The sequence below is a fragment of the Fusarium keratoplasticum genome, chromosome 12 (genome assembly GCF_025433545.1).
Source record: "Fusarium keratoplasticum isolate Fu6.1 chromosome 12, whole genome shotgun sequence".
NCBI classification, from domain to species: Eukaryota; Fungi; Ascomycota; class Sordariomycetes; order Hypocreales; family Nectriaceae; genus Fusarium; species Fusarium keratoplasticum.
Window position 1 is genome coordinate 1,044,698 of NC_070540.1, and position 26,285 is coordinate 1,070,982.

General features: G+C 51.1%; 9 protein-coding genes and 1 pseudogene across 10 annotated transcripts, besides 1 other annotated feature; 3 read left to right on the forward strand and 7 right to left on the reverse strand.

The window, feature by feature from the left end:
- Window positions 1–6: 6 nt before the first annotated feature.
- NCS57_01394800 (Epimerase domain-containing protein) lies at window positions 7–1,250 on the reverse strand (the record flags this gene model as incomplete). The annotated part of the gene is made up of 4 exons (XM_053063566.1): window positions 7–350; window positions 404–529; window positions 576–944; window positions 998–1,250. The coding sequence occupies 4 exons, from the start codon at window positions 1,248–1,250 to the stop codon at window positions 7–9; spliced, it is 1,092 nt and encodes a 363-aa protein (XP_052906899.1).
- A 1,862-nt stretch (window positions 1,251–3,112) lies between these two features.
- NCS57_01394900 lies at window positions 3,113–4,725 on the reverse strand (annotated as a pseudogene). The gene is made up of 6 exons: window positions 4,233–4,725; window positions 4,104–4,177; window positions 3,932–4,054; window positions 3,840–3,876; window positions 3,663–3,784; window positions 3,113–3,607 (listed from the first exon to the last, which is right to left on the reverse strand).
- Window positions 3,113–4,725: a sequence feature.
- An 899-nt stretch (window positions 4,726–5,624) lies between these two features.
- NCS57_01395000 (uncharacterized protein) lies at window positions 5,625–7,223 on the forward strand (the record flags this gene model as incomplete). The annotated part of the gene is made up of 1 exon (XM_053063567.1): window positions 5,625–7,223. The coding sequence occupies one exon, from the start codon at window positions 5,625–5,627 to the stop codon at window positions 7,221–7,223; it is 1,599 nt and encodes a 532-aa protein (XP_052906900.1).
- A 715-nt stretch (window positions 7,224–7,938) lies between these two features.
- NCS57_01395100 (uncharacterized protein) lies at window positions 7,939–10,037 on the forward strand (the record flags this gene model as incomplete). Its single annotated transcript, XM_053063568.1, has 12 exons — window positions 7,939–8,145; window positions 8,195–8,274; window positions 8,325–8,478; window positions 8,573–8,643; window positions 8,694–8,853; window positions 8,905–8,958; window positions 9,008–9,059; window positions 9,110–9,217; window positions 9,265–9,355; window positions 9,404–9,527; window positions 9,578–9,669; window positions 9,722–10,037. 12 exons carry the CDS (start codon window positions 7,939–7,941, stop codon window positions 10,035–10,037), a joined length of 1,509 nt encoding a protein of 502 aa, XP_052906901.1.
- A 259-nt stretch (window positions 10,038–10,296) lies between these two features.
- On the reverse strand, window positions 10,297–11,914 carry NCS57_01395200 (3-phytase; the record flags this gene model as incomplete). Its single annotated transcript, XM_053063569.1, has 4 exons — window positions 10,297–11,320; window positions 11,368–11,516; window positions 11,566–11,699; window positions 11,749–11,914. 4 exons carry the CDS (start codon window positions 11,912–11,914, stop codon window positions 10,297–10,299), a joined length of 1,473 nt encoding a protein of 490 aa, XP_052906902.1.
- Window positions 11,915–12,657: 743 nt separating this feature from the next.
- On the reverse strand, window positions 12,658–13,956 carry NCS57_01395300 (Endo/exonuclease/phosphatase domain-containing protein; the record flags this gene model as incomplete). The annotated part of the gene is made up of 3 exons (XM_053063570.1): window positions 12,658–13,057; window positions 13,112–13,390; window positions 13,439–13,956. The coding sequence occupies 3 exons, from the start codon at window positions 13,954–13,956 to the stop codon at window positions 12,658–12,660; spliced, it is 1,197 nt and encodes a 398-aa protein (XP_052906903.1).
- Window positions 13,957–15,111: 1,155 nt separating this feature from the next.
- Window positions 15,112–16,176, reverse strand: NCS57_01395400 (uncharacterized protein; the record flags this gene model as incomplete). The annotated part of the gene is made up of 1 exon (XM_053063571.1): window positions 15,112–16,176. One exon carries the CDS (start codon window positions 16,174–16,176, stop codon window positions 15,112–15,114), a length of 1,065 nt encoding a protein of 354 aa, XP_052906904.1.
- Window positions 16,177–18,017: 1,841 nt separating this feature from the next.
- Window positions 18,018–19,586, forward strand: NCS57_01395500 (uncharacterized protein; the record flags this gene model as incomplete). The annotated part of the gene is made up of 2 exons (XM_053063572.1): window positions 18,018–18,049; window positions 18,143–19,586. 2 exons carry the CDS (start codon window positions 18,018–18,020, stop codon window positions 19,584–19,586), a joined length of 1,476 nt encoding a protein of 491 aa, XP_052906905.1.
- Window positions 19,587–20,878: 1,292 nt separating this feature from the next.
- Window positions 20,879–22,380, reverse strand: NCS57_01395600 (uncharacterized protein; the record flags this gene model as incomplete). Its single annotated transcript, XM_053063573.1, has 3 exons — window positions 20,879–21,076; window positions 21,133–21,850; window positions 21,905–22,380. The coding sequence occupies 3 exons, from the start codon at window positions 22,378–22,380 to the stop codon at window positions 20,879–20,881; spliced, it is 1,392 nt and encodes a 463-aa protein (XP_052906906.1).
- An 852-nt stretch (window positions 22,381–23,232) lies between these two features.
- Window positions 23,233–25,886, reverse strand: NCS57_01395700 (Beta-glucosidase; the record flags this gene model as incomplete). The annotated part of the gene is made up of 3 exons (XM_053063574.1): window positions 23,233–23,820; window positions 23,879–25,764; window positions 25,826–25,886. The coding sequence occupies 3 exons, from the start codon at window positions 25,884–25,886 to the stop codon at window positions 23,233–23,235; spliced, it is 2,535 nt and encodes an 844-aa protein (XP_052906907.1).
- Window positions 25,887–26,285: the final 399 nt, after the last annotated feature.

Here is a 26,285-nt window from a genome sequence, read left to right on the forward strand (position 1 = left end):
CTTATACTACAGGTCAAGCTCCTCGTAGTCTCTAACCTTGAGCTTATCGCCAGCCTCACGCAGGCCTTCAACAGTTGCCACAATTGTCTCCTCGAGCGTCGTCCATCCAGGACGGCCCAAGTCTCGCAGTAGCTGCTCCGCCTTGGCACGACCCTCATACTCATTTGCATCTCGACCTCCGGCAAAGTTCTCGGGGAACGTCTTGCTTGGCTCAGTCTTTCTGAGGACTTCCAACACTGCATCCCAGTTAAATCGGCCGCCGTATGCAAAGATGCGTTGACCCTTGACGTGGTCTAGGATTCCGGCTGCGACGTGTAGTCTGCCGGTGTCGTCGACGTCGACGAAGTATTCTATTTGAAAGATCAGAATCATTTGGAAGCGATGGTAATGGAGTATCACATACGAGGAACCACGAGGCGATGGACACCGGTCACCAGGCCGTTGTAAAGAAGGACAGGCAGAGCAGAGCTACTCGGGTATCCCTGGTTTACTGGGTCAATCGATCGCCCAAAGTTGAAGTTGGGAAGCACTAAACCACGTTAGATAGCGTCCCATATACCGTGAGCTCGACTTACCGGTGTTAACGACGATGTCAGGGCGCTCGTCACGGTGCTCCTTGTAGTACTTCCACACCTCCTGCTCTGCCTGAGCCTTGCTAGCACCATAGGTATCGGCGGCTCGCTCCATAGTATACGGAGGGTCAGCCCAGGCCTTCTTGATAGCATCCTCATTCCACGTCTCCTCTGTTACGTTGATGCCAGTCTGGGAAGGCTCTGCAATGACGGTAGCAGACGAAGACGATGTGTAGACGAAGCGCTTTACGCTCGGCTCAGCATATGCGGCCTTCAACGCGTTGACGACTCCGGCAATTACACCGGGGATAACGTTGTTGGGGTTGGGGTCCAGAGACATGTTGGAGGCTGAATGCGCAACAACGGCGACACCTGGAGTAGCTGTTAGGAACTGTATCTACCTCCGTGCCCTCTCGTTCACATACCTTTCACGGCCTCGTCGAAAGCGCCCTCAGCCACCATGTCGGGAACCTGGAAGAACTCAAAGCGTCCTTGTCCGTATTCCTTATCAAAGGCTGCCTTGAGCCATACGTTCTTCTCGGGGTTACGAACAGTTCCACGGACGTTGTAACCAAACTCAAGGAACTGCTTGGAAATATGAGAGCCCAGGAGACCGTTAGCTCCTGTAACAAGGACAGTAGAGCCCTTTGGCACGGCGAGGTTGTCAAGAGGAGCCATTGTTGCTGAGTCGGGGGAGAGGAGTATGGATGATGATGAAAGGTGTGTAATGGGGGAGTTAGGAGAACACACGGGATACCCTGGGACTTTTATAACTCACGGTCGGGGAAACTTATTTGACATCCTTCCAGGACCGGGGGAACTCCTTAATCATCCTTTCAGGATCGGGTGAATTCAATGTCGCAGAATAATGGGACTGTGTTCAGCTGGTTGACTAGTCCGCACAAATCCGCATCAACTCCGCTCGCTGATGCTTCAAGTCCGCAACCACATCCCAGCCCTCGTGAGAATCGGTTTTCAGCTGCGGCGGACTTTAATACGACCCGCCTTACCGCCGTAACCTAGCGAATCGCTCTTCAAAACAGACACCTGTGCCGTCAAAGGATGCAGTACCTTGACCTTGGCGGGCGGACTGGGTCATCATGCCATTATTGATGGCTTGTCTACCAATATTCATTTGAGTTCGTAACTCCGCCTCTGCTTACCACCCAATCGCATAAGAGTTACCGCTTCGGGCAGCCCTGCAAGAGCCTTGTTGGATAGATTAGGAGTGATATAGCGCCTAGTTCCGGCGAATTACCTACAGGTTGCGACCTTTCATGCTACCTTGGCTTTTACTCCTGCGTCATTGCAGCATGTCGAATAATGCGTACATATTAAGTACTAGTGTACTCTGCACATATGACGAGATTAGCCATCGAATAGAGAGTTGACTCGCAAGATTCTATTTTAAGACCTTACTATCTGTCTTGCGAGATGATCCATAGTAAAGATACACCACTGGAAGCTCTCGTGGTCACCTTTTGGTCCTTCTTACTCCCTTCTAATAAGAAAACCGACGCGAGATCTTAGGCGCTCTGACACCGAGATAAATGTAGCTTTCATCTGCGTCAGCTTGGTCATGTTGTCTAGACATGCAACGACAGCAGCATAATACTCGTACTCGGGGTCGGTTGAAGGCGTGTTTTTCAGCTCATCTTTCAAATCTCGCACGCCGCTCCAGTTATATACCTCAGATTGATAAAAGCCATGCTATAACAGGTATTTCACAGTTTTTAACCTCTGATCGCGAGAAATCGGGTGCTGGCTCCCTCGGTGCACGACCGGGGGGTTGTAGTATAACGGCCCGAAGATGGCATTCTCTAGGAGACCCAGTGAACCTTTTGAAGGCTTCTTATGTGGACGAAGATGGCCTGACAGCAAAGTCCACTTTATGTATGGCAAGATGGAGAACTGAGCAGCCAGCCCCACGAACGTGTGGTCAGCGTCGAATCGGGCTGGGACCCAACAAGATCTTTTCTTCCAGGGGTCGTATCCTCCTAGCTCTTTGCATTTCTCTTCAAGTGAGTTTAGACATTTAATGAGCTTCTTAGTGTTCTGTGGGGTGAATGAGACTTTGCTAGAGTGCCAAAAAAAACATCCATTACTGCTTCTCGCAGTTGAGTGTCAAAGTCTGACCATGTGGGACTCCTGTAGGACAAGGCAAGTGTATCTGCCTCGAGGAGATACAAATGAGTGTCGAACGTCTCCTGTGATGCATTGCAGATGCGTTCCCATGTCTCAGGATTTGCTGCCCATTCCCGGGCAGTGCGGTGGATGAAGTCGACAAAGCCGTCCCCCTCTGAGTTTAGCTCCAGGACGCCCTTGGTGCAGTCGACAGGTTTTCTCTTCCATTGTAGTTTAAGAATGATCTTAGCGTTAATGTTTACTTGAAATTCGTCAATCTATCTGGGTGGTAGCTGCCAGGAGCCCCACCCAATAGTAGCAAAGTAATATAGCTCCTGGTTCCTTGGTGTTATCTCTACTTATGGTGTTTTACAACACTTGGCATTTACCCTGCCTCATCCCGCTTCACCCGCCCATTATGCCACACTATCACCATTCTCCTTGACAATGGCTTCTGCGAACGCTGCCATGACATCATGCTCAGCAATCCAGTATGGATCCATCCTGTCTAAAACTCTTTGGCGAAGTTGCTCATCTGTCTCAGGTTTCCCGTCCTCCGACTTGAGCTTTTTGCCGGCAACAGCCTTGTGAACAGCGCCAAGAAGCTTGTTTACCTGTGGCTTTCTTGTTGCCTCGTAAAGCTCAAAAACTTTTCCTATCTCGGCGACTGAGGGCTTCCGGGTCGAAGAAGGAGGCCAGACGTGAAGGAGAGCCAAGGACAGGGCGTGGGCGTCGTTGATGGCTAGAGATCCTCCAGCCGCAAAAGCACCGCCGTGGCCGTGTGCAGCATCGCCAACGAGTACAACCCGGTTCTCGAATGACCAAGTTTCAAGGGGGTCTCCAGTGTAGTTGGGAAACTGCCTGATGTAGGGAGCAGCTTGGGTGAAAGCACGAATAGCAGGGTGCCAGTCCTGGGAAAGAGGTTATCAACTTAGGATTCCTGAGACTTAGGAGTAGGCTGCTCACCTTGTACAGTTCCCTGAACTTTTCAACATCACCCTCGTCATCCCATTTGACGCCTTGCCCTGGCGCGTTGGGGTCGTTAGGATCGGCGTGATATCCTCCTACGACAGTGAAAAGGCCCTTGCCTGAGATGAGATTAGCCAGTGAATCGAGTATTGAATCGAATTGTTGATGGCTCACCTAGCGGAGACTGGAAAAGGTGTCGTCCGTGGCCAATCTACGCACGATGAGTGAGCGAACAGTCCATTTAGGTCCAGTCTCGTATAACCCACCCAGTGAGCAGCATCTTCAGGGTATTCAATACCGTCTAGCAAAGATATGTCGTAGACGGCCCGGAGTGCCACCCATCCGGTCCAGCGAAGTGTATGCGATGGTACAAAGGTCTTGCGTACGCGCTGCGACTATCAACACCTTGGTCAAGTCATGGACGGGTTGAGGACCTACAGAATGCACGCCATCTGAGCCAATGCAAATGTCTGCTTTCGCAGTTGTGCCATCCTCAAATGACAGAGTAACGCCTTCTCAGCAGTTAGTCTGGATGTAAGTCGTGTATTGACTGGAAGAGTTGGCAACCTTCACGTGCGTTCGCTTTGATGTCGGTCAACTTCTTGCCAAAATGGACAATCTCGCTCGGAAGTTTCTCATAGAGAGCCTTGTGAAGATGGGCTCTATGATAGCGCGTAGTGAAGTGCCTCTTGTCCTTGACATTGTGATGCTCGTCGTGATCGATAATCTCTCCAGTTTTCCAATGTCGATAGATCATTGGCCATCCAGACTTCTGTCGATACAGGATGTTGCCAATAAGAGCATTTTCAACTCCGAGCTTGTCCAAAGAGCTCAGACCGTTCGGTCCAAGTCCGATACTTGCGCCGATCTCCGTAAGTTCTGGCGCACGTTCGTACACCTGAACGTTGACTCCTGGATGCTTACGCAAGGCAATGGCAGTGATTAATCCGGCGATGCCACCCCCAGCAATTGCAATGTCGAGTTTGGTGGCCCCATTAGGTCTGGGGGGGACATCCGAGCTGGAGTTTGGCGCCTCTTGACCCATGGTGGAATGTGTATACCTAGGTACGAGATGTTGGTGCAATAATCGTGGAATGCCCCTCTCTGACCAAGTGCCTGGCTCTCGATGACGATTTGAGACTCACAATAAGTATCACGAGATTTTAGTACAATGTCAAGTCCCAAGTCCTCCGAAATCGCGCACAACACCAAGCAATTCTCGTCGTCGGAGTCTCAACATGCCATGCAGTCGCAATACTCCGACAGCTCTAACCATAACAAGGCCCTTGGAAAGGGACTAAATCCTGGGGTCGGCATACACGGCTTATTTCCGACCCAAGCGCACCATACCAATCCTCGGCTATAGTTTCGACGTTGATGGAATAGTGGTCCCTGATCGCGCAACTGGCGCATACTCAAGCATCATTTGATGCCATGGTAAGGATTACTAATGAGTATGCCTGCCGATCTGCGTCCCGTCCCCGTTTAAAGCAATATTAGGCATCTGTCCTAGTCAGAAGAAAGCACATTTTCTGCGGGACTTTATCTTCAAGCTTAACGTTGTGTCGGGTACACGGCACAGGATCCATTGCGTGATAGATGCTACCTTACGCGTGCTAGGATATTGAGCCTTGACACCATCTGATTAGGCGAGGAGATGATTGTATCCTCTCCAGGTGGAGTGGAATCTCTCAAACTGGAGATAACGAGCTCGGCAGGGCTTACTGCTACGTCGGACGTCCCCCGCTCAGATGCTATCCCACCCGATATGGGGTTATTCGCAGATACGCAGCTAATTCTAATCTCCATGGGCATTCGAAACGTGATGGGAAAGTATTCTGAGCTTTCACGCACCCCGGTAGGAGGGTTTCTTATCTGACCACGGCTCCCTGCACATCATCCGAATAGCTGGCAGCCCTCTCCCTTTTCTTGCGCCATCATACCGCTCTCTCCCCTGCAATGGGTTCTATACCGCAAGATGGCACAGCCGCCCCTTCAGCTGAAGCACCGACCTTTGGTCAAGGCACCCGCGTGGCTGTCATTGGCTCCGGGGTAAGCGGTATCTGCGCCGGTGCTCACCTGCTCAGGCAAGGGGCCAACGTGGTGGTGTTTGAGCGATCGGGAGTGTCATCTGGTGTTTGGAACTTCAATCCGAGGACTGACTCCAACAGTGTGGTATACCCCAGCAAGCCAGCGTCGCTAGGGGATTATGCGACGTCGGTCCCTGGCCAGTTCCTCCCACAACAACAACAGAGCAAGCAGCACCATCCACTGAACACCTCTGATGGAGATGCCCTCGAGGTTGCCTTTTCTCCTCCTGGTCCGGCATACTCTGGGTTAAAGAACAATGTCCCGACCAGCTTGCTGTACAGCAACCTGAAGCCCTGGCCAAAAGGGACTCCAGAAAACGTGAGCCACTGGGAGATTGCAACATATCTCCAAAACCTCAGCACCGAAAATGGCCTTGACGAAGTCACTCTCTATAATACCGGAGTCGAAAATGCTGTCAAATCATCAGACGGAAAAACCTGGATCGTTCGAACTCTCACTTTGCTGGCAAAGGACGGCACACCGCGGATTGTTGAAAGAACATGGGAGTTTGATGCCATCGTCGTCTGCTCTGGCCACTATAACCTTCCTCGCGTCCCTGATATCCCAGGGCTGAGCCAGTGGAAAGAGCTCTTCAAGGACAGAATCAGTCATACGAAGGAGTACCGTAACCCCAACCGCTTTCGAGATAAGAGTGTCTTGGTCATCGGAGGTGGTACCTCGTCTCTCGATGTTTGTCGAGAGTTGAGCGACGTGACTACAGGCGTCTATCAAAGTACCCGAGGAGGCCAATTTGATCATCCGACAGAGGTTCTGCCCCAGACCGTCAAGAGGGTCGGCGGTGTGACGGGATTCACACTGGACTCTAACGCTATTCCCAAAGGTGGTCTCGAGGAACAATCACCTATCCCAGGCCAGATTGTCTTGAAGGATGGGCAAACCCTCAGGGACATTCACCACATCATTGTGGCTACGGGCTATCTCACCTCGTTCCCGTTTCTACCCCAATATCACAATGACAACCTGAACCCCGACGATGCTACCCCAGAAGTTTTGGTTACCTCGGAAGCAAACATGGTGCATAACCTACACAGAGATATCTTCTATATCGAAGACCCGTCTCTAAGCTTTGTCGGAATTCCGTACTATGTTTCCACCTTCTCCGTGTTTGACTTTCAAGCACAAGCCATCGCACGCGTTCTCACGGGGAAGACACGCCTACCCAGTAAGCAAGCTCTCCGAGACGCCTACAACAAGAGGATCAGCCTGAGAGGAAGAGGGCGAAACTTCCATAGTTTGGCAGAAGAGGGTGCTGAGCTTGCGTACATCAAAGATCTTGTGGACTCTGTGAATGGGGCCGCGACGGGTCCAGGCGTTGAGCCGATGCAGGGCCACACGGAGGAATGGCTTGCAACTCATAGAGCGTACAAGGAGAGAAGAAATTTGTTCCGGCAAGGCAAGATTAAGACGTTGATACCTCTAGATGAATTCCTACGTCTGAAGTTCTAAACGACAGATGATACCTGGGTTGCTCGGGATTCAATACGAAACAGTTCCGTTTTCTGCATCCTACTCTACTTCCACATTACAACCATATCTCACTAGCTACGTAGAAATCTTAGCCGTATCCTAGGTAGGCTCGCCACTGTTGGCTAACAGGAACCTGTCATGATAAGCGAACGTGTACACTCAGATCTCAAATGGTCAGCACCACATTACGTGTTGGCACTTCACCCGGCGACTGTTGCACTATACCCTGAACGGGTTAGACAATGCATCCTTTGTCGAAGAGCTTGAGGCTCAAAGATCTTGACGGACTTTGCGTGCGGAAATAGCTCAAAGCAAGTGATATATCGTCATCAACCCCCACCCATCCAAGTTAAGAAAGGGTAAAACCTCCCCGGAGCGGAAGTGCTCCGACGCCAGTATGCATGGTTCTCAAACTAGTATTATCCATGCTCCTTCGGATACAGGCTTCCTATAGCGTGCTCGAACCTCTGGCCGAGTTGGTTCAAGTTGCCCCCCTTGTTGACCCATGTTTCATGAGCACGCACTCGGTCCTGGAGCTGATGCAATCAGATATCGCCTCGGGTGGATAAACCCCGACTAAACCTGACCATCCTTTAGTTTTCCTTTTTATTGGCACCTTGGCTGCGTCTTGTACTGGCTTATTGGCTTTTGTATCGGCTTGGGGAGATCACCTGCAGTGCAGCTCTTTTGCAAAATGGCTACCGATATTATCCAGGCACACGATGCCTCGTCTCCATCGAGCTATGGCCGCGACAGCAAGACGCCAGTTCAGACGGTACTTGAGGATAGCGGCTATGTCGACCCAAAAGAAGAAAGGGCGTTTGTCTGGAGACTTGATCTTGGTTTCTTGGTCATCGGGTTCCTGGGATACATGTTCAAGTACATTGACCAGACCAATATTGTGAGTGGCATCGAACTTGAGAAGCCCAGTGAAGACTAACGCATTAAAGAGCAATGCCTATGTGTCGGGCATGAAGGAGGATCTTTCCCTCTACGGCAACGAGCTCAACTTTTTTACCACTTATTTCAAGTGAGTTCGTGCATGAAAGCTCATCAAGCTCTGTCACTAACAGGGATAAGTATCGGTTACATCATAATGCTTTGGCCGTCTTGCATTATTATCTCGCATATTGGCCCTTCAAAGTGGCTGCCAGCCTGTGAGGTGCGGAAGAAGACACCAATCATGCCGTTGTCCATGGACTCTTCTAACATTCGAGCAGGTTATTTGGGGAATGTTGACATGCTGTCTATCGGTAGTCACCAACCACAATCAGGTTTGGATAATCTGTCAATCTACAAATTCCTTCAAACAACTAACCGTTTACCAGGTCTATGGCCTTCGGTTCCTCATTGGCTTCTTCGAGGGAACTACCTGGCCTGCGTACTTCACCATGATCAGGTATGTTCACTTTCCTCTTCTACAATTCAGCCTAACTAATCCTTTTCTAGCCAATGGTATCTCCCACACGAGGTAGCTCTACGGATGAGTCTATACAATATCGCTCAACCCGCTGGTGCCATGATCTCTGGCGCCATGCAGGGAGGATTGTCAACCAATATGGAGGGCGTTCTGGGCCGTGCGGGATGGCGATGGGCCTTTATCATCAATGTGAGATAACATCATCATTAATGATTTCGTATCGACTGACTAGTTTCTCAGGGAGTCTGCACGATTGCTGTGGCTTTAGTGGCCTTTTTCCTGCTCCCGGGATACGTAAGTGAAGCAGAGGCATGGAGTTGAGTCGGCACTGATAGCTCAATAGCCCGAGAGCCCAAATCGTCTTGCAAAGTTCTATCTTAAGCCTCGTCACATCGGTAAGCTCCCATATCTGAGACCCGTGGTGCGATGTTCTAACGTTTCCTAGAAATCGCCCTTGCCCGTGCTCGTCGAGTCAACCGAAAGCCTCAGATAGGCATTACCCCAAAGACCTTTTTGCGATGCTTCACGTTCTGGCAACTGTGGGCGATCGGAAGTAAGCTCCCCATGCGCACTTTTCACTCCGTATCTAACAAATTTCAGTTGCGTGGCCCATTGGTGGCAATTTCACTCCATCCAACTACTACAACCTCTGGCTGAAGTCTCTCAAGAACCCTGACGGGACTAAGAAATAGTTGGTGTGCCTCTGAGAATCGTGAACTTGAAACTGACTCGGCTTAAGTACTGTTGCGATGCTGAACTATCTGCCAATTATTGGACAAGCGGCCCAACTGGCTGCTGAGGTCATTTATAGCAGTGCGAGCGATTACTTTGGCAAGCGTCTACCATTCTTGCTCGTACATTCTGTAAGTGAATATCGCTTAATCTTGGCGCGAAACTCGTCTAATAATGACAGACTGTCAATATTACGTCCCTGGCTATTCTCATCGTCCGGCCCAAGAACGAACAACTGTACATGGCTGGCTGGTACATGAATTACACAGGAGCGTGAGTATCCCCATTAGCTGACCATTCAATCCTCTTTACTAACGTGAGCCAGGGTGTCGATGATGCTGCTATGTTCCTGGGCCTCGGAGAACCTGCCCCACGAACCTCAAGTCCGAACAGTGCTCTTCGCATCTGGAACTCTGTTTGCCTATCTCCTCAGCGCTTTTGTGCCTCTTGCAGCTTATCCTGCATCTGAGGCACCAAACTGGCGCATCGGTGCCAAACTTTACGTTGGGTTTGCCACCTTCGCCGTCTTCCTATACATCGCCATTTACTTTGGCTTCAGGTGGGAGAAGAAGCGAGCCAAGAAACAAGGCCAGCTGACAACTGGTACAACCAAGGATGATGCTGAGCCTGGATCCGAGTAAACATGGTTTGGATGAAGCTTTGAACTGTGTATGGATTGTGGCTTATGGTGTTGATAAACTTTTATGACCTGCACGCATGCGTCAAGGTAGCCAATCAAGCATCTGGACTCGTCACCATTGCATTAACTTTGATGAATGATATCATCAAGAATCAGAGCACTTCGCATTAACCCATGACCTCGTTTTCGTAGCCACTACATTTCAAAATCGTGCCCAACCAGCCATGAGACTCTATGTCATCCCGGTGACTGCACCCCATCTAAGGCTTCACCGGCTGCAAGTGCGGCTGAGCCAAGTCAGTGAAGAAACTAGCTCCAAGGACCTTGGTGGGTGTAGCAGCATCAGTGGCGTTGCAGATCTTGGCAAAGTTTCCGTCCTTCCCGAGTCGCTTCTCCAAGTATTGAGCATACTTCTTCACCGAGCAAGACTTGCCCGGGCCGTCCTGGCACGAGGGCACAGGATAGACAGCGTCGTTGATACGAACTCGGATAAAAGTGTCTTTCTTGTTGCTGGGCTTGTGAGGGTTTCCCTTCACTGGGCAGCTGAGCCGCTCGAAGGCAATGGTGCCTCGCATGGGTGAGATGTTGGAGCTGCGCCAGAGTCGATCCTTAGGGGCTTTGTCGAGTGGAAGAGGCTTCTGCTTGTCAAAGACGCCAGTTGCTACAGCCAGTTCGTTCAACTGGCCGTCGTTGAGGAAGCTCATCAGTAGCTTGGGAAGCTTGAAAGGACGACCCTCAAAGTCAACGCCCTCAGCATCTGGGCCAGCAACGAATCTCTGAACCAAAGCATTGAGGAAGGGAACCATCATCTTGGACGCCACGTTCGCTCCAGGACCCACGCCGTAGTAATATCTCAAGTCTTGTTGATACTCGTACTGCTCAAGCTCCTTCTGAGTGAAGGTGTTGCAGAAGGGCGAAAGACGACCGGTTATCTGTGACTCGAAACCACAGATGTAAGGGAAATCGTTCCAGTGAGCGTCATCAAGCTGAAGGTCTCCCTTGATGTACTGAGAAAGTCGCTTTTTGAACGGCGGCAGCCAAGTAGCCCGCCACGCGGCCTGCTGCTTGTCGCTGTCGTCCTTGAAAGCTGGGCACATATCCGAAGGAGCAAGCGTGTCTCCGAGGTGGGCGGGCATGCCCTTGCCTGTAACGGAGACGACAGTTCCCAGTGAAGAGTTGGTTCCCAGGAAGCCGTGGACGAAGAGCTTGGCGGTTTGGAGAACGCGGGTGTAGTTGTTAGCCCAGACGTAAAAGTTGTCACCCTCTTGGTAGAGGTCAGGATATCTACACCTGTCAGCACAACACTGAGATCCCATAAGTCGGATACATACCTGATGCGCAGAGTATATCCCATATCGAACAACTCCTTGTAGCCAGTCTTGCTGAGTTGAGCGATTTGCATGTCGGGATTGGTCAGGGGAGTGTCCCAGGTGTGGAAGAATGCCAGGGGACCAGTGGCAGTGTATTTGCTCTCTTTGAACTTTGAATTGTCAGAGTGTATAGCATATGCCGAAATTGGAGGTACTCACACGACGAGCCATTTCAACCCACGAGCTGTGAGCGCCCGAATCTGGGTAACGGGATCCATGTCGGGATACGTAGGCAGCCTGGTCGACAACGCAACCGTCGGGAATCTCAGAAGAGATGCCAGTAATATCAGGGCCTGTGAAATGATAAGGGCTTTGCGCAAATGATGATCAGATGCTACTCACCTATGTGCCATGGCCCATTGGCTCCAAGATGAGCCAGAGGGTTCTTTGCTCTCTCAGCATCGGGAAACAGAACAGGCTGAACTGGATCCAGCAAGGTTCCAATATCAATATACTGGGCCAAGCTGTTTGAGCTCAAAGCAACCAGGCCAAGGTGGTGGAGCTTCATGATGAATTGAGTCAAAAGACACTCAACAATTGACAAGACCGAGGTTGAGGAGTAAAAGAATTGCGCTGCCTGTTTCCACAACGCGAACAAATACAATGGCTACCATGATATATAACTACTTGTCTACTGGCAAGGAGCGGAAATGAAATACCATGTTGAGCCCTCGTTCCCCGACGCCAAGCACTAAACAACCCTGAGGAACGTTTGTCGAACCATTGGGGAACCACTACCGAGTTGACCGTTCGCTGTGAGAAAAAGAGGAGAAGTGATATCATGCAACCACGTGCAAAAGCGCGATTAATCCATTCGACAAATGTTAGAACCGGATAATCGACGGCGTAGTCTTGACCCATGCCTCGGTCAAGGACTAGGTTACTGTATTCGGCAAGCGGGCCGCGATGGGTGTCCTTGGTCGCTATTCCATGCGTGATTCCCGTTAAGGATAAAGATGCTCGTATTCACAGGATATCGGGTCTCGGGCTCGGTAGAAATTCTGAATCCCGATAAATGAGGGGATTCACAATGAAGAGCGTCAGTGAGAAGTAAAGAATTGATTGAATAATAAAACTAACACCAAAACCCCAACACCACCCCTGACCCATTCTTAATCAATTTCTAACCCAAACCCACCACATCAGTTGTTTTGACAATCTCATAGAGTATTTGGGTGATAAAAAACCGAAAACACCTTCCAAACGCCTTGCTTTCTTATACCTCTCAACCCGCCTCGCCCCTCAGGACCCTTAGGCTCCTCGGGCCATTGGGTATAGAATTGGCTTGGGGTCTTCAGACTTCTTAGGCTCTTCAACCTTCTTAGTCTTCTCCTTTTTCTCCTTCTTCTCTGTCTGCTGAGGCTTCTTCACCTGCTTAGGCTTCTTAACCTCCTTAGGCTTCTTCATCCCCTTGTGCTTCTTAGCCTCCTTAGCCTTCTCGGGCTGCTCAGACTGCTCAGGTTCCTCAGCCTCCTCAGGCATCTTGGGTTCCTTAACCTCCTTAAGATCCTTGACCGCCTTACGGAACCAGGCGAAATCAACACGGACGGGGGCATGATCCGACAAGGGTGAGTTGTATTTCGTGACAAAGATCTCAGACTCGTAGTTGAACTTGACGGCATCTAGGTGCACAAACTTGCCAGATCGATAACTGAAAAAAAAGTTAGTTTTGCTCCATGACATCATGATTTAAGAAACAACTTACAAAACCTTGTCCACAACCTCACATGAGTTGTTCTGGGGTGGGTGGGCGCACCCGTTGCTCTTCCCGTTGTTCTCGGGAATGGTCCCGTTGTGATGGAGCTTGACCCAAGCATCAGTGAAGCCGGCATCTGTCAGTTTGTTGATGGTGCGCTTGGGGTGGGTCCACACGTCGTTGAAGTCGCCGGCGAGAATGACGGGTCGGCCATTGGAGTGCTTCTTGATGTGTCGAAGAAGCTGGTCAATTCCTTCGGAGCGAGCCAATCGATCGGGCCACTGATTTCTAAGGTGATGTTAGCCATTATCTACGAATACTTTGTAAAGTACATACCCAGCGTCCGCGTGGAGATTATAGAGATCAACCTCCAGACCGTCAATGTGAGATGTCATGTATGTGAAACCCTTAGGAGTCAGGCAGTCGCCGCCGTTTATAGCACACTCCTTCCAGGTGTAGCGATCAAAGATAGAGCAGTTGTACCAAGAAAATGTATTGAGACCGTCGCCGTCCATGACATCGCCAGAAGAGAAAGTCTGGTAAGTGTGGTTGTCGTTCGTAGTGATGCGGTCGTGAAGATGAAAGTCCTCTTGGAGGTGGACAACATCGTATGCCTCCTCACGAAGATGCAGGCCAATAGAGGCCGCGGCGCCGTCCTTGTCCTCAATTCCGTTGCGGTTGATGATTTCTGGGAGGCCGGCCACGTTGTAGGTGAGGAGGTTGAAAGACGAACCATTCTTGCAGAGCTCCATCTTGTGCTTAGAGGATCCTCTCTTGAATGCGGTGTAGTCCACTGGCCAGCCCAGGCAAAGGGCAGGGGCCATGAGGGAAAGGGCAACAGAGCTGAAGAACATTTTTGAAAGTGGGAAGTGGTGATGAGTAAAAGCTTCGATAAGGAAGTGGTGATAAGTGAAAGATGTGATGAACGTTGGTATTTGTTGTTTGTTTATCACTGTGATTGATGTTGATGAGGGAGGGAAAAAGAAAACAGAGAAGACAAGGAGAGGCGACACTCTTTTATGGATGAAAACATGTTAAGCTTTTTCATTCTCATCAACACCTGGTACCAGAATCTTCCAACTCCTTCTCACCCAGATGTCCCTGTGAGGCAAAAGCGAGTCACCAAAATCGAACGGGGCTGAGCATGGCTCTTTAGAACCTTACTTGTGCTTAAACTAAGTTACATCTGTATTGAGGCGAGCCATCGTGAGCTCAAAAAAACTTGTTCTCGTGATTTGCCTTTGCCGTTGCAGATAACGACTAGGCATCAAAGGTTGGATAAACTAACAAGGCGCAGGGCACACGAGTTACAGTAGTTCTTATCAGTTGCAGCCGGGGTGTTTTTTAATTAGGTTTTAATGTGGTCATGTATTAGAAACTGTGTTCTTTGTTACTATGGTGATGTCCGGTACGAGTCACAATATGCAACAACATGCATGCCAGCAGCGGATACAGTAAGACCCTTTCCATTGAAGTGGTGCCCCTGTGGCCTCAACAATCATGAATGCTATCTTTAAACTTTTACTTGCATCGGTACGTCGGAAGGATAAGGGTTGATCCAGCTTGAGTGATTAACAGGGTGAATGTTGGAACCCGGTGTCCAAGGAAAAGCAATGGCTAAGACCAGCTCGTTACGGGAAGGGTAGTGTAATGCCCTCAGGTTAGCAGCCCTCATTTATGTTGTTATCTCCTCATTATGGGTCAATTTCAATGTCAAACTCCAGTTTCTCTATCTTGGAGGCGCCACCCCTTTTACAATCACACAGCAACAATGTCATTTGAACAAGTGCCTAAAGAGTTGATTTCAACTATTGTGCCCGATTTGCAAATATTGACAGTCCCTCACACTGCATCCAACCTGGAGCAGTTTTCAAGCCAGCTGAGAACTATAGTACAGGTCGAAAGCAAAATATATACAGTGATGAATGGTGCAAAAAGACAATAATCGAGTAATATCGAGTAATAGCACTCTCGGCGTTATCACCCCAGCCTTGACGAAGGTCCACCACTTAGCAGATATTCTGCTTGGCGTTGCCAGTGATGGACCAGCTGATGTTCTCACCGCAAGGAGACTCGCGGACCGAGTTGTCGTTGACTTCGAGGGTAACCGAAATGTCGCGGTTGTTGGGGAACTCGTCGCGAGCGGCCAGACGAACCTCACCGCCTCCCTTGACAGTGCCGCCGTTAATCTTCACGTTGTAGCAGTTCTCGATAAGGATGGCGTTGTTGCCGTTGTCAGCCAGGTCGACAGTCTCGATTTCAGCGGCACCGGACTGGGAAACGCAGAAAACGCCACGGCCACCACCGCGGGAGACGACCTTGTCGATGAAAATGTTTGTCTCGTACTCGCCGTTGGCGCCCTGGCCGTTGTTGTTGGCGAATCGGAGGGTGCCGTAACCAGTGCCTGCACCGACGTTGCTACCGTCGACGAGACCGACCTTGGCGTTGGTGGTCTTTTGGATGAGGAGGCCGGCCTCGCCGACGTCACGGGCGATAACCTGGTCGATCTCGAGACCGTCGATGTTCCAGGTCTCGACGGCGTGGCTGCCGGCACCGGTGACGCTGATGGTGCCCATCTTAACGTTGGAGTTGGCGGCCTTGTCTCGGTCGAAGCGGATGCCCAGACCCCCGCTAAGGTTCATCGTGATTTCTCCGAGCACCAGGTTCTTGGTACCGTAGAATCGGAGGCCAAAGTAAGGAGAGCCAGTCATGGTGAGGTAAGGAATCTGAACATCTGTAGTGTCGAGGGACTCGATAGCGCCGTGTCCAGCTCGGTTGGCAACGTCAATGGTACCACATCCCTCAAAGATCTTGCCGCTGTCAATGCTGATGGTGCCTGCACCAATCGAACCCGACGCAATGACAGAGACGCGCTGGCCGCTGCTGATGGAGTCGATGGCAGCTTGGATCGCGGCAAGATAGTCTGAACCCGAGTAGACCTCTCCAGACCCGCTGGTAGCTGTGAAGGAGCCGTCGGAGCCCGTCACCTGGGCGTCGGGTGTTCCAGCACCACACTGGGCTTGGACGCCTCCGATGAGGGCGAGGGCAGCGGTTGGGATCAAGGCTCGGACCATGGTTGCAATTATCTTGGGCGATGTGAGGATAAAGGAATGGGACACAGTCCTGCTCCTCTAAAGGTGGAGGAACGGGGACAAGCTATTTATGCTGTTAGAGACGCACATCGCGATGCCCCTAAACCGATGATCTCTCTCAAACAAACATTGGCATTAGAGGATCACGTTGATCCAGAACAACTCTAATTCTGCACCAATCCGGGGACAGCGTCGTTGCGGGAGAGTCGGGTGTAGAATGGTAGAGCCCTTGTCGCTCTAGGCGAGGAACAGGGGATAGCCTGTTTCCAAACAAGACCTGAGGCAAACTGCAAGGGCTTCCCCAGGCATTCAGGAACCGAGGACGCGATGACCTGGAAATAAGCTTCCTTGAAACACATTATGCTTAAAAGGTAGCCAGTGTTGCGCGATTGGTGACATGTCTACCAGACTCGGGGGTTTATGAACACCTTTTTTGGCATCATCAATTTGACGATCCTTCCCAACACTAACATTTCTCCCATTGCATCATCCGGCCATTCTACTCAAGGCGATAAATTGCCATCCTCAAGACGAGATCTTAACTGCCGGGTTTTAATTTTCCGGGCACGTCACGCCACTACTATAATTGGCTTAGGCTGCAGCCCTTGAGACGGCCAAGATGTTTCAGTTGATAGCCCCTTATCGGCCATGTCGCAGTGGCCCCTTGCTTCGCCAAAACGCACAGAAGATTGCTAGAAAACATGACGGACGGTGACATGCTCATCTTTAATCTGACCACAAGTTTATTCTGGGCCTTATAGCTTATTTCAGCCCGTCACGTTATCGTGGTCACGTCCCAATCCGGGCTCCGTCGGAAGTCCGGTCGGTGGCTCGGCCCCACATCCGCTTTCCCCAGCTCCATTGTCCCGGTATTAGCAGAAGGAATCGGATCCGGAGATCAAGACACTGGCCAAAGACAGAAAACGGGATTTGTTGGATGAGGCTTACCCTTATAAGGTTTATTTTTTTTTTTTTCCCTGATTCCATCTATCCATGTTTCTCAGCTTTTCTATTGACATCTAGTTGCTGGTGAGCAGACGAGGCTCTGATCCAGCACTGACAGTCCAGCCACCCTAGACTCCAGGCTCGATACGTATGAACGCCCATAAATAGCTTCTATAGAACGATCAAATGAGGTTTTTGGTGAGATATAGCCCGTTGAACTGTCATAGAAGGCCTCAAAATCCAGTTGACGCTCAACCCAACCACTAGAAATGCTGTCGACCTTACGAGGCAGGATAACAACTCCTAGCGACAAAGACGACTGAACCGTCAGTATGATGCCGTCTTGAAACCACATCCTTGCTGCATTGTCAAGCCATGTCTGCAAGCTCGTCTTGACGAAAGCACACCAGCTCGAATTGTTTTTTCTATTTCAATCTGTTCATCTGCATGTTGGTTGGTTTGGCGCTTACTGGCACGACCACCCTTGCAGGTGCATGCGCATCTGTCTTTCGCAACAAATCCATGCCTCCCAACAGTGGGGACATCATCCTGCAGGCCACGACAGACACATCAACCGCGCGCTAAGCAACAGCATTGGTTCTCAGGACTGCAGCTTGAATGCTTTTTGAGAAACATAAACCACTCTATTAGCCGCGAGATGGATCCTACAATGCAAGTGCTGGGCTAACTTGGGTCGCCAGTTGGGGCTGGGCCGATTATCAGATGATGAGCAACGGGCATCTTGGGAGTTAAAACCTTGGCTGGGGCCCGAAAGCTTGTTCTGTTCATTCCCCTTGGCATAAAACAGTAGCTGGTAGTTGAGCGTTGTTTCACTTCCGATTTGAACACCGAACACCGCCCTTGAACCTCATCTAGAGATGACCAAGAACCAGCCTCCAGCTATGGTCCGGTATGTCCTTATCCCATTCTTTGGCATTTCTCGTTCTTCAAACTCCCCCACCCATCAGCTAGGGCTGCTATTCTGACTAGGATGCTATCATAGGCCACCGCCAGCCGCCAAGACGGCTGCTGCTAGGAGACCCGTCCCCTGCAACAACGCAGTTCTATCTCAGCCTACGATACCTAAACGTCCTGCTGCCCCTACCCAGCGTCCCGTCGGCCTACCTCAACACCCCAAAGTTCAACAAAAATACCATTCAAGGCCTACTCATCCGGCTCCTAGCCGTCCTCTCCCAAATCCTCCTCGCCCGAGCCGGCTCCCTACAGCACAACCAACTAAGAAACCGGTCGGATACAAGCCTGTCCCTCCTCCAAAAGCCACACCTAGCCCTTCTGTCGTCAAGAAGCAACCTACACCGAACAAAGGCATGCAAATGGATGATGTCAAACGCATCCAACAAGCTGCATATGCTCAAGGTCAGAAGGCTGGGCGTAAAACCGGTCAAGCTCAGGGCTACCAGGCGGGTGAAAAGCACGGCCGAAAGGTCGGCCAAGAAGCTGGAAACCGTGAAGGCTTCAGCAAAGGGCAGAAGCAGGGTTACGCACAAGGGCACAAGAATGGTCATGCCTCGGGACAAGCACAAGGTTACGCCAAGGGCCAGAACGTGGGCTTCAGCGCTGGACATAACAAAGGCCAGGCTACAGGGCAACGCCAAGGCTATGCTCGGGGCCAGAGTCAAGGATACGACGCTGGACACGCAAGTGGTCATGTTGAGGGCCGGAAACAAGGCTTTGCACAAGGCCAGAGCCAAGGCTTCGATGCCGGACAGAGAAGAGGCCATGTTTCGGGGCATAAGCAAGGCTACTATCAAGGTCAACATGTCGGCTACTACCAGGGTCAACACGCTGGCTATTCTCGAGGTGAACATTTCGGTTATCACCATGGATACCAACAAGGGCGCGATGAAGAGCATGACATCAACAAAAAGGCCATTGCAGGCGGTGTGGTAGCGGGCGCAATGCTTGGTGGAACCTTCATGTATCTGGGCCACGAGGCACTGGACCCTGATGGGCTCTCACAGGTCACCGAGGAAACAGAAAGCATCAGCACCGAGATGGAAATGAGCGACGATGAGTTCGCTCCAGGAGAGCCAGTTGAGGATGAAGACTGGTATGAGAGACACAGAGCGGGGTGGGATGGCGATGAGACCTATGTCCGATCCCATGAGGGGTTTTCAGGGCATGGGGATGAAAACCTTTATGAGGGTGGAGGCTATATTGGTGGAGGATATGAGGAGAGTGATGGGTATGATACGAACCAGGATGTTAGAGACGACAGCCAGGTTCACTTGAGCCAGGAATATGAGGCCGATAGGGGAGGCTTCGCAGGAGGTGAGCATTCTGGAAGTGCTGATGATTTTCATGAAAAAGGTCGGGGAGAGGAAGATTGTTGCGAGTGCGACAATTGTTGTGACTATGGTGACTCTTGGTGCTGTGGGGGTGTAGATGACAAGAAGGATAACGGTCCTGGCTGTGTAATTATGTGAGTTGAGTTCCCAATGGAGAGGCTATTCCAGACTTTGCCTGGCTGTATTGTATCATGTGACCGTGAGTACCTTACGCCAGCTGATTCGGCCCACTATCGTCGAAGCGTGTTGTTCCAGCCGCCGCGTGTTATCATCCACAATCATCACCATGGAACAGGACTCGCAAGTTCCCTCACAATTTCGTCACGATGCATACGCCCGTCTGAATCTCAATGATCATACACTAAGCGAGAATCTACCTCCCCTCCAGCCCGAACCCGAAAATGGCCGGCCCCACATCCTACCAGCCACTGGCATTGGCTCCCTCGATGCTCTCCCTGCCGAGTTGCTCAATATGATTCTCACTGAAATCGACCTACAAACTCTTGTTAGCTTTAGACGCGTCAATCGGCGAGCCGCCGAATTGGTTGACCAGGTTCCCTCATACAAAGCCGTCATGACGAATGCTCCACACACCCTGCGCGGCATTCTCAGCATCGAGACAGGGAGGTGGATTACCTGCAGAACCTTGTACGAGAAATTATGCCTGGCCGGATGCGAGACCTGTAGCGACTTTGGCGGTTATCTCTATCTCATCACTTGCAAGCGCGTTTGCTTCCTATGTCTGCCAGAGAATAGACTTTACCTACCTGTCACCTCTCGAAAAGCTTGCCGTGAATTTGGCTTGAGCAGTGACATGGTCAAAACACTGCCCTGGATGAGGGCCGTTCCTGGGATATACTCGCCGAGTGAAAAGAGGGCTTTTGAGTGTATCCTGGTAGACTACAAATCTTGCCTCGACACGGCCGTCGCGTTGCACGGATCGTTGACCGCCATGCGCAAATACGTGTCAGACACGGAGGCCCGCAAGCTTCAAGAACACCGGGGAGCGGGGCAGCAAGCTGGATCCGATAGAGTTCGGCCTTTACAGGCAGTTCCTATCGATAGACGTTCGGGTAATCCGCTTCGATTTGTGGCAATCGTTCATATGCCTTGGTTGAACAAAGGGTCACGACAGTTGGAATGGGGCTTTCATTGCGTTGGTTGCGAGAAATCCAGCCGACCACCCCTTCATTACAGATGAGAATTCACGACAGCCTCATTCGGTCATCATTTGGAGCAATCCGGCGAGATTCGAAACCGAAAGCACGCTCGGGCTGATTTCTATACCTGAGGGAGATTAAGCACAAGAGGGGGCGGTTAGTTGAAGTATCAGCTTGGCTAGCTGGTTTACCGCTGCTATCGACAGAGTAAAGTCAGCTATCCTCAAAGCTATCACCCTTTTGACACGCCGTCCTTGCCTTGCATGCCAGCTAAACATCCTTATTGCCTCCCCTCCCCTCGTCTATCCAACTCTTCAAACCATCCGTATTAACGATCTCGCTCCTATCAAGGTAAGACAAGACCTTGGTGAACTCCTGGACGTATTCAGAAGCCCGGCGCGATACGTGCTCGTCCATGGCCAAGGGACAGCTTAGAAGCGAGCTGGCAACGTCACGGACTTTGTATATCTTGATGACGGATTAGCTCAGGATTGTAACGAAGAGCCTGAGCAGCCTAGACTTACTAAGAATAGGCCATTCGGCTCAAGATAAGGATGTGGAATGCTGTGAAGAATGTGAAGTAGCTGGCGGCAGATGTCTTCGCGTTCCCTCCAGTTTAGTTTAAGATGAGACATGGCTGTCGAAGCTTGTAAGCGAGAACCATCCATCTCTTGAATCACGCCGTCCATTCTGTCGAGTAGAAAGTTTTGGAGCCATAGGTGAGTAACGTGCAAGTTTACCCGCGTAACTTCATTCTGAGCATGCACAAGGTGCACCTCTCCAAAAGGCTCCTGATCAATGGTACCGTCATTGACACTGTTGTAGAATGGCTTGTCGGATGAGTGGTAACTATCCCCAGGCCCCCATTGGCGTAAATGTGGAGGAAGACCGTCGAGGAGATATCGTAGCTCATCAAGTAAGTCTCGTAGTCGCGAGAGACGTTCTTCTGGTGTTCTTCCAAAGCCACAGTCACAGCCATCGTTAAACATGGACTCTCTCATGCCTTTTAGAAAGACGCGAGAGGTGATGATAAAGGCACTAGTAGTGTTGAATGACTCGTCTTCCGCATTACTGTGCAGCCTAGCAGGTAGGACAGCTGGTGAACAGCCTGCAGCTCCTGTCTCCAAGATATGTTCGTCGAGGAGGTTGAGAGGCTCCAAAGCATCAAAATCGACCTCTCGTAGCATGTAATTATCTAGGTAGGTGACGTGGTTGCGCCGTCCAGGCTGGATTTTGGAATGTCTGACCCAAGTTAGTCTTACATACCGAAAAGGGAATGCAGACTTCGCTACTCACGCAAATGTGTATAGTTGAAGCCAAAAAGCTTTCTTCCGTAGCTGGGTCTCTACAGCATTGAGGTCCTCGTACTCCGAGGTGCGATGAAGTTCCAGGAGCCGGGCTATCTGCATCGACTCGGCCTCGAACATCCGACTCTGGTTCGTCTGACCCGTTTGAAAGACGCCCATGGACAGCGCAAACGCTACGGCCCATTTACGATGGCTAAGGTGATCCCAGTAGTCTGCTGGCCGAAGGCGAAGACACATTTGAGAGCAATAGTTGATCATTGCGGTGCGAGTTCCGAAGCGACTTGCAAGGGCATGATAAGCGTCGAACCTAGAAGGTAGGAGTCCGACGGTCAAGGCCGATAGTGCTATGATGAGGCACAAGAAGTCGAGGTCATTTACGTCTCGGTTTGCTGCAAGATCGGCATGGAATGTTGGCAGGTGGACAATAGGAACGAGTGGGTAGACGCGTTCAGTAAAATCCGTCATGATGGACATCAGGAGTTCCCGGGGACACAGCTCATCTGTGAGAAGCGAACGATGATAGAACCCCGATTCATCCTCGCCCAGAAAAACACCCGGCGCTGAGATGCTTGAACGGCTTGGCGATGGGTTAGTGTGTGGTGCATTTGATACGATGCCAAGCTGGGCATTATGTGAAACTGTGACGTCGTCATGGCTTGAGCCATCGTGCGCTCGCTGATAATCAGATGGACTATCAGGTTGGAATTCCGGGGATACAGGGATTGATGGCTGTGGTCTGTCCTGAGTTAAAATAAGATAGACTCTGGAAGAGAGACAGCAACGTACCTCTTTCTCTTTGGCCCCCGCGGCCTCGTAGGTATCGCAAAGCTACATTGAATATGAAGTCTGGAGCAGCCAACGCATTGCGACGCTGTAGTCCCATCGACTCTGGGGAAAACACACTTGCGTCTCCTAGCACGACAAGCGTCGCAAGCCCTACTAGCCAGTTCCCTGGGCTTGGGTTGTTCCCCGAACCCAGTGTCTCGTGGCGTGCTAGGATCAACAACGTCCGTCATGGTTCATGAGTTTCTGGGGAACAAACGCTTGGGGGGGGGGGCTGACGAGGCGGAGAAATAGGTTGGGCTGTGGGGACGGGTCACGACAAGGATGCGAGTCATGTGGTGGTTGACTTTTTTCTGTTCCTTGTGTCCGATGGACGGAACCGAAACTCTATTAGATTGACGTCAGATTCATCTGGTGATCTATATCCGTTTCTAACTTTTCCCGTTAGTCTACATGCCGTCCTCCGTTGCCGGCTCCCCATAGAACCCATACGCATGGATGCATACCCCAGATAGTTGACCCTATTCGGCCCTATTATCCCCGGAGTCCTCTCCAAGCTGTGGATTTCTCAACTGTAAACGACTGTTCTAGGAAATCACATCGGCTGCTGGTCCCCACAAGGACCGTGTACTCCCCGGCCTCGCTGCGCCAGCAATCCTCCCTCTCGTCCCAGTAACTCGTTGCTCGGAGCAGATCCACCTTGATCTCTGCGATAGTGTTGGCTCCCTGCTCGAGATGGACCTTGGTAAAGCCCTTGAGCTCCTTGCTTGACCTTGTAATTGTGTCGCGGGCCGAAGCTGTGAGAGGTGTTGCTGATGGTGGCTTGACATAGGCTTGCAGCACAGCAGCGCCTGCTCGAGAGCCTGTGTTTGCTACCTTGGCCCACACGACAACCTCTTGCTTTTCTGTGTCTGGGATGACGCTTATTTGAGAGAGCTCAAAAGTTGTGTACGACAGACCGTGGCCGAACGGGAACAGGGGCTCAATATCCAGAGTGTCGTACCAACGGTAGCCGACATGGACGTCTTCGCCATAGAGGACGCGACCACCTTCTGAGCGGAAGTTCAAAGCGCTGGGGTTATCAGCGACGCGGCGAGGCATCGTGATGGGAAGCTTTCCAGCCTATTGAAACAAAATCGTAAGCCCAAGTTGTTGTCGAAGTCAGGGTCTTGTAACTTACCGGGTTCACGACACCAAACAGCACGTCAGCAATTCCGTTACCGGCCTCATTGCCACCAAACCACGCCTGTGCAATAGCATTGGCTTGGTCAACCCACGGCATAGACACAGGAGTTCCGCTCTGGATGAGAACCACTGTGTTAGGGTTCGCCGCAAGCACAGCGGAGATGAGCTCGTCGCTACCAGGAGGAAGAGACATGCTGGGTCTGTCTTCTCCTTCGCTTTCCCACTCGCCGCTTGTTCCCACGCACAGTACAACCTGGTCCACGGTCTTTGCGAGCTCAACAGCCTCGTTCAAAGCTGCGGGTTGCTCAAGTCTGGGGCAACCTCCCAGCCGCAGACCTCCTTGGCCAAAGTCAACAACGCCAGACACCTTGAGGTCGGATGTCTTATCGCATCCCCAGCGAACGAGAAGGTTGTATTCCTTGCCACCCTCCAGCTCCTTGGCACCTGTCTCTTCGATGGTGCCACATCCAAGGAACGAGCTTCCTGGTGTCTGATTGATAGCATTGGAGACAACCAACTCGCCGTCGATGAAGAATTCACCAGTGCCGTGAACGGAGAGACCAAAGTCCCACACACCAGACTTCTCTGGAGTCAGGACGCCCTCAATCTCTGCGTACCAGACCTCGGCCAACTCGGGATTCTCATAGTCAACGAACCAAACATTGGCATCATCGAGGAATCTCTCCTCAATGACACGCCTTGTATCATCTCCGGAACTAGGCCTTGGCTCATTATACACGCGCAGAGCGAATCCTTGGCGCTTGCCATCGACTGTTCGCAAGAGCTTGCCAATTTGAGGCAGTGACCGATGTCCGTAGATTCCCTTAGAAAACACGACGTCGCTCGCGAGGCCTTCGATACCCTCGAGTGGAGAGATAGTGTGGTAAGCTCGAAGACTGGCACTTCCACCTCCGCAGTAGGAGCTCATGTCTGCGTTTGGGCCAATGACAGCCACCTTCTTCTTAGGGTTCAGTGGCAAAATGTTGTTCTCGTTCTTGAGGAGTACCACAGATTCTGCGGCAGCCTCTCGCAGCAGACGGATGTGTTCTTGGCTGTTGAGCTGAGTCTCGGGCGCGTTGGGTGGAATTGAAGTCTTCTCGATAGAGTGCTTAACAAGCTGCAAGATCTTCCGTACACGCTCATCCAATGTTGAACGCTTGACCTTGTTTGATGTGACTGCATGAACAAGGGCACCAGCGCGCCATCTGCTGGGGCCTGGCATCTCGAGGTCTTGACCAGCGTTGATACCCTCAGCAGTGCTGTAGCTGCCAAACCAGTCACTGACAACTAGACCATCCCACTTCCACTCATCACGGAGGATCTCTTGGAGGAGATGCTCGTTGTCGGGAGCATGGGTGCCGTTGATCTTGTTGTAGGCTGTCATGAATAGCCGTGGGTTTGCCATTTCCACAGCAATCATGAAGGGAAGAAGGTACACTTCTCGAAGGGCTCTCTCTGTGACTTGAATATCCACGGCCATGCGTGCACTTTCCATGTCATTACAGGCAAAGTGCTTCATGGTAGCAGAGACACCTGAGCTCTGGAGGCCCCGGACATAGTGACCAGCCAACACTCCTGACAGGAGAGGGTCTTCAGAGAATGATTCAAAGCCTCTTCCTCCAAGAGGTCCACGTTGGATATTGACAGTAGGTCCAAGCAGAACATGAGCACCCTTTGCGTGGGCCTCATCTGAAAGCAGCTGACCCAGACGATGGATCAAATCCACATTCCAGCTGGAGCCTAATGCGGTTCCGCATGGTAGGCAAGCAGATGGCGTGCTGTCAAAGAAATGGGTGCCTCGAACGCCGTTGGGTCCATCGGATAGTCGGATTGGAGGGATGGCCAGGCGTTCAATAGCCGCTGTGTGCCACCATCCAACACCTTTTTGACAAATGAGGGTTAGCAGTGGCTACAATGGGGACCAGGGTGGTGGCCGACTTACCGGCGGTCAGTTGGACCTTTTCCTCTAGGGTGAGTTGGTTGAGGAGGGATTCAACATCCATCTTAGTGTTCAATTATGCGTCTGATGAAGATGAAGAGGAGAATTGGGGGGTTGAGAAGGATGCCAATGGCTTCGTCTAGTGACTGAGCCAGACTGTTAGGAAAAGCCCATTTATCAAGGGAAACTGCTCATGGTGCCAAAACATGAATTAGTCAGGACTCAAAATGTCCTCATGACTATCCACTTCATGACAGTTAATTCTCCGCAACATTTTCGCATTTATGAGTGCGTAATAAACGCCAGACAATACGGGCCGTTGACAATATTCCATCGTGCACCTGACTGTGAAAAGTGGGAGTTTACGGAGATGCGAGGCGGAGAATCACGACCGACCCCTGAGCCCAGTCTTGCGTAAATCTCCGCCTCGGACTTCTAGGATTCTAGAACGCGCTAAGACCAT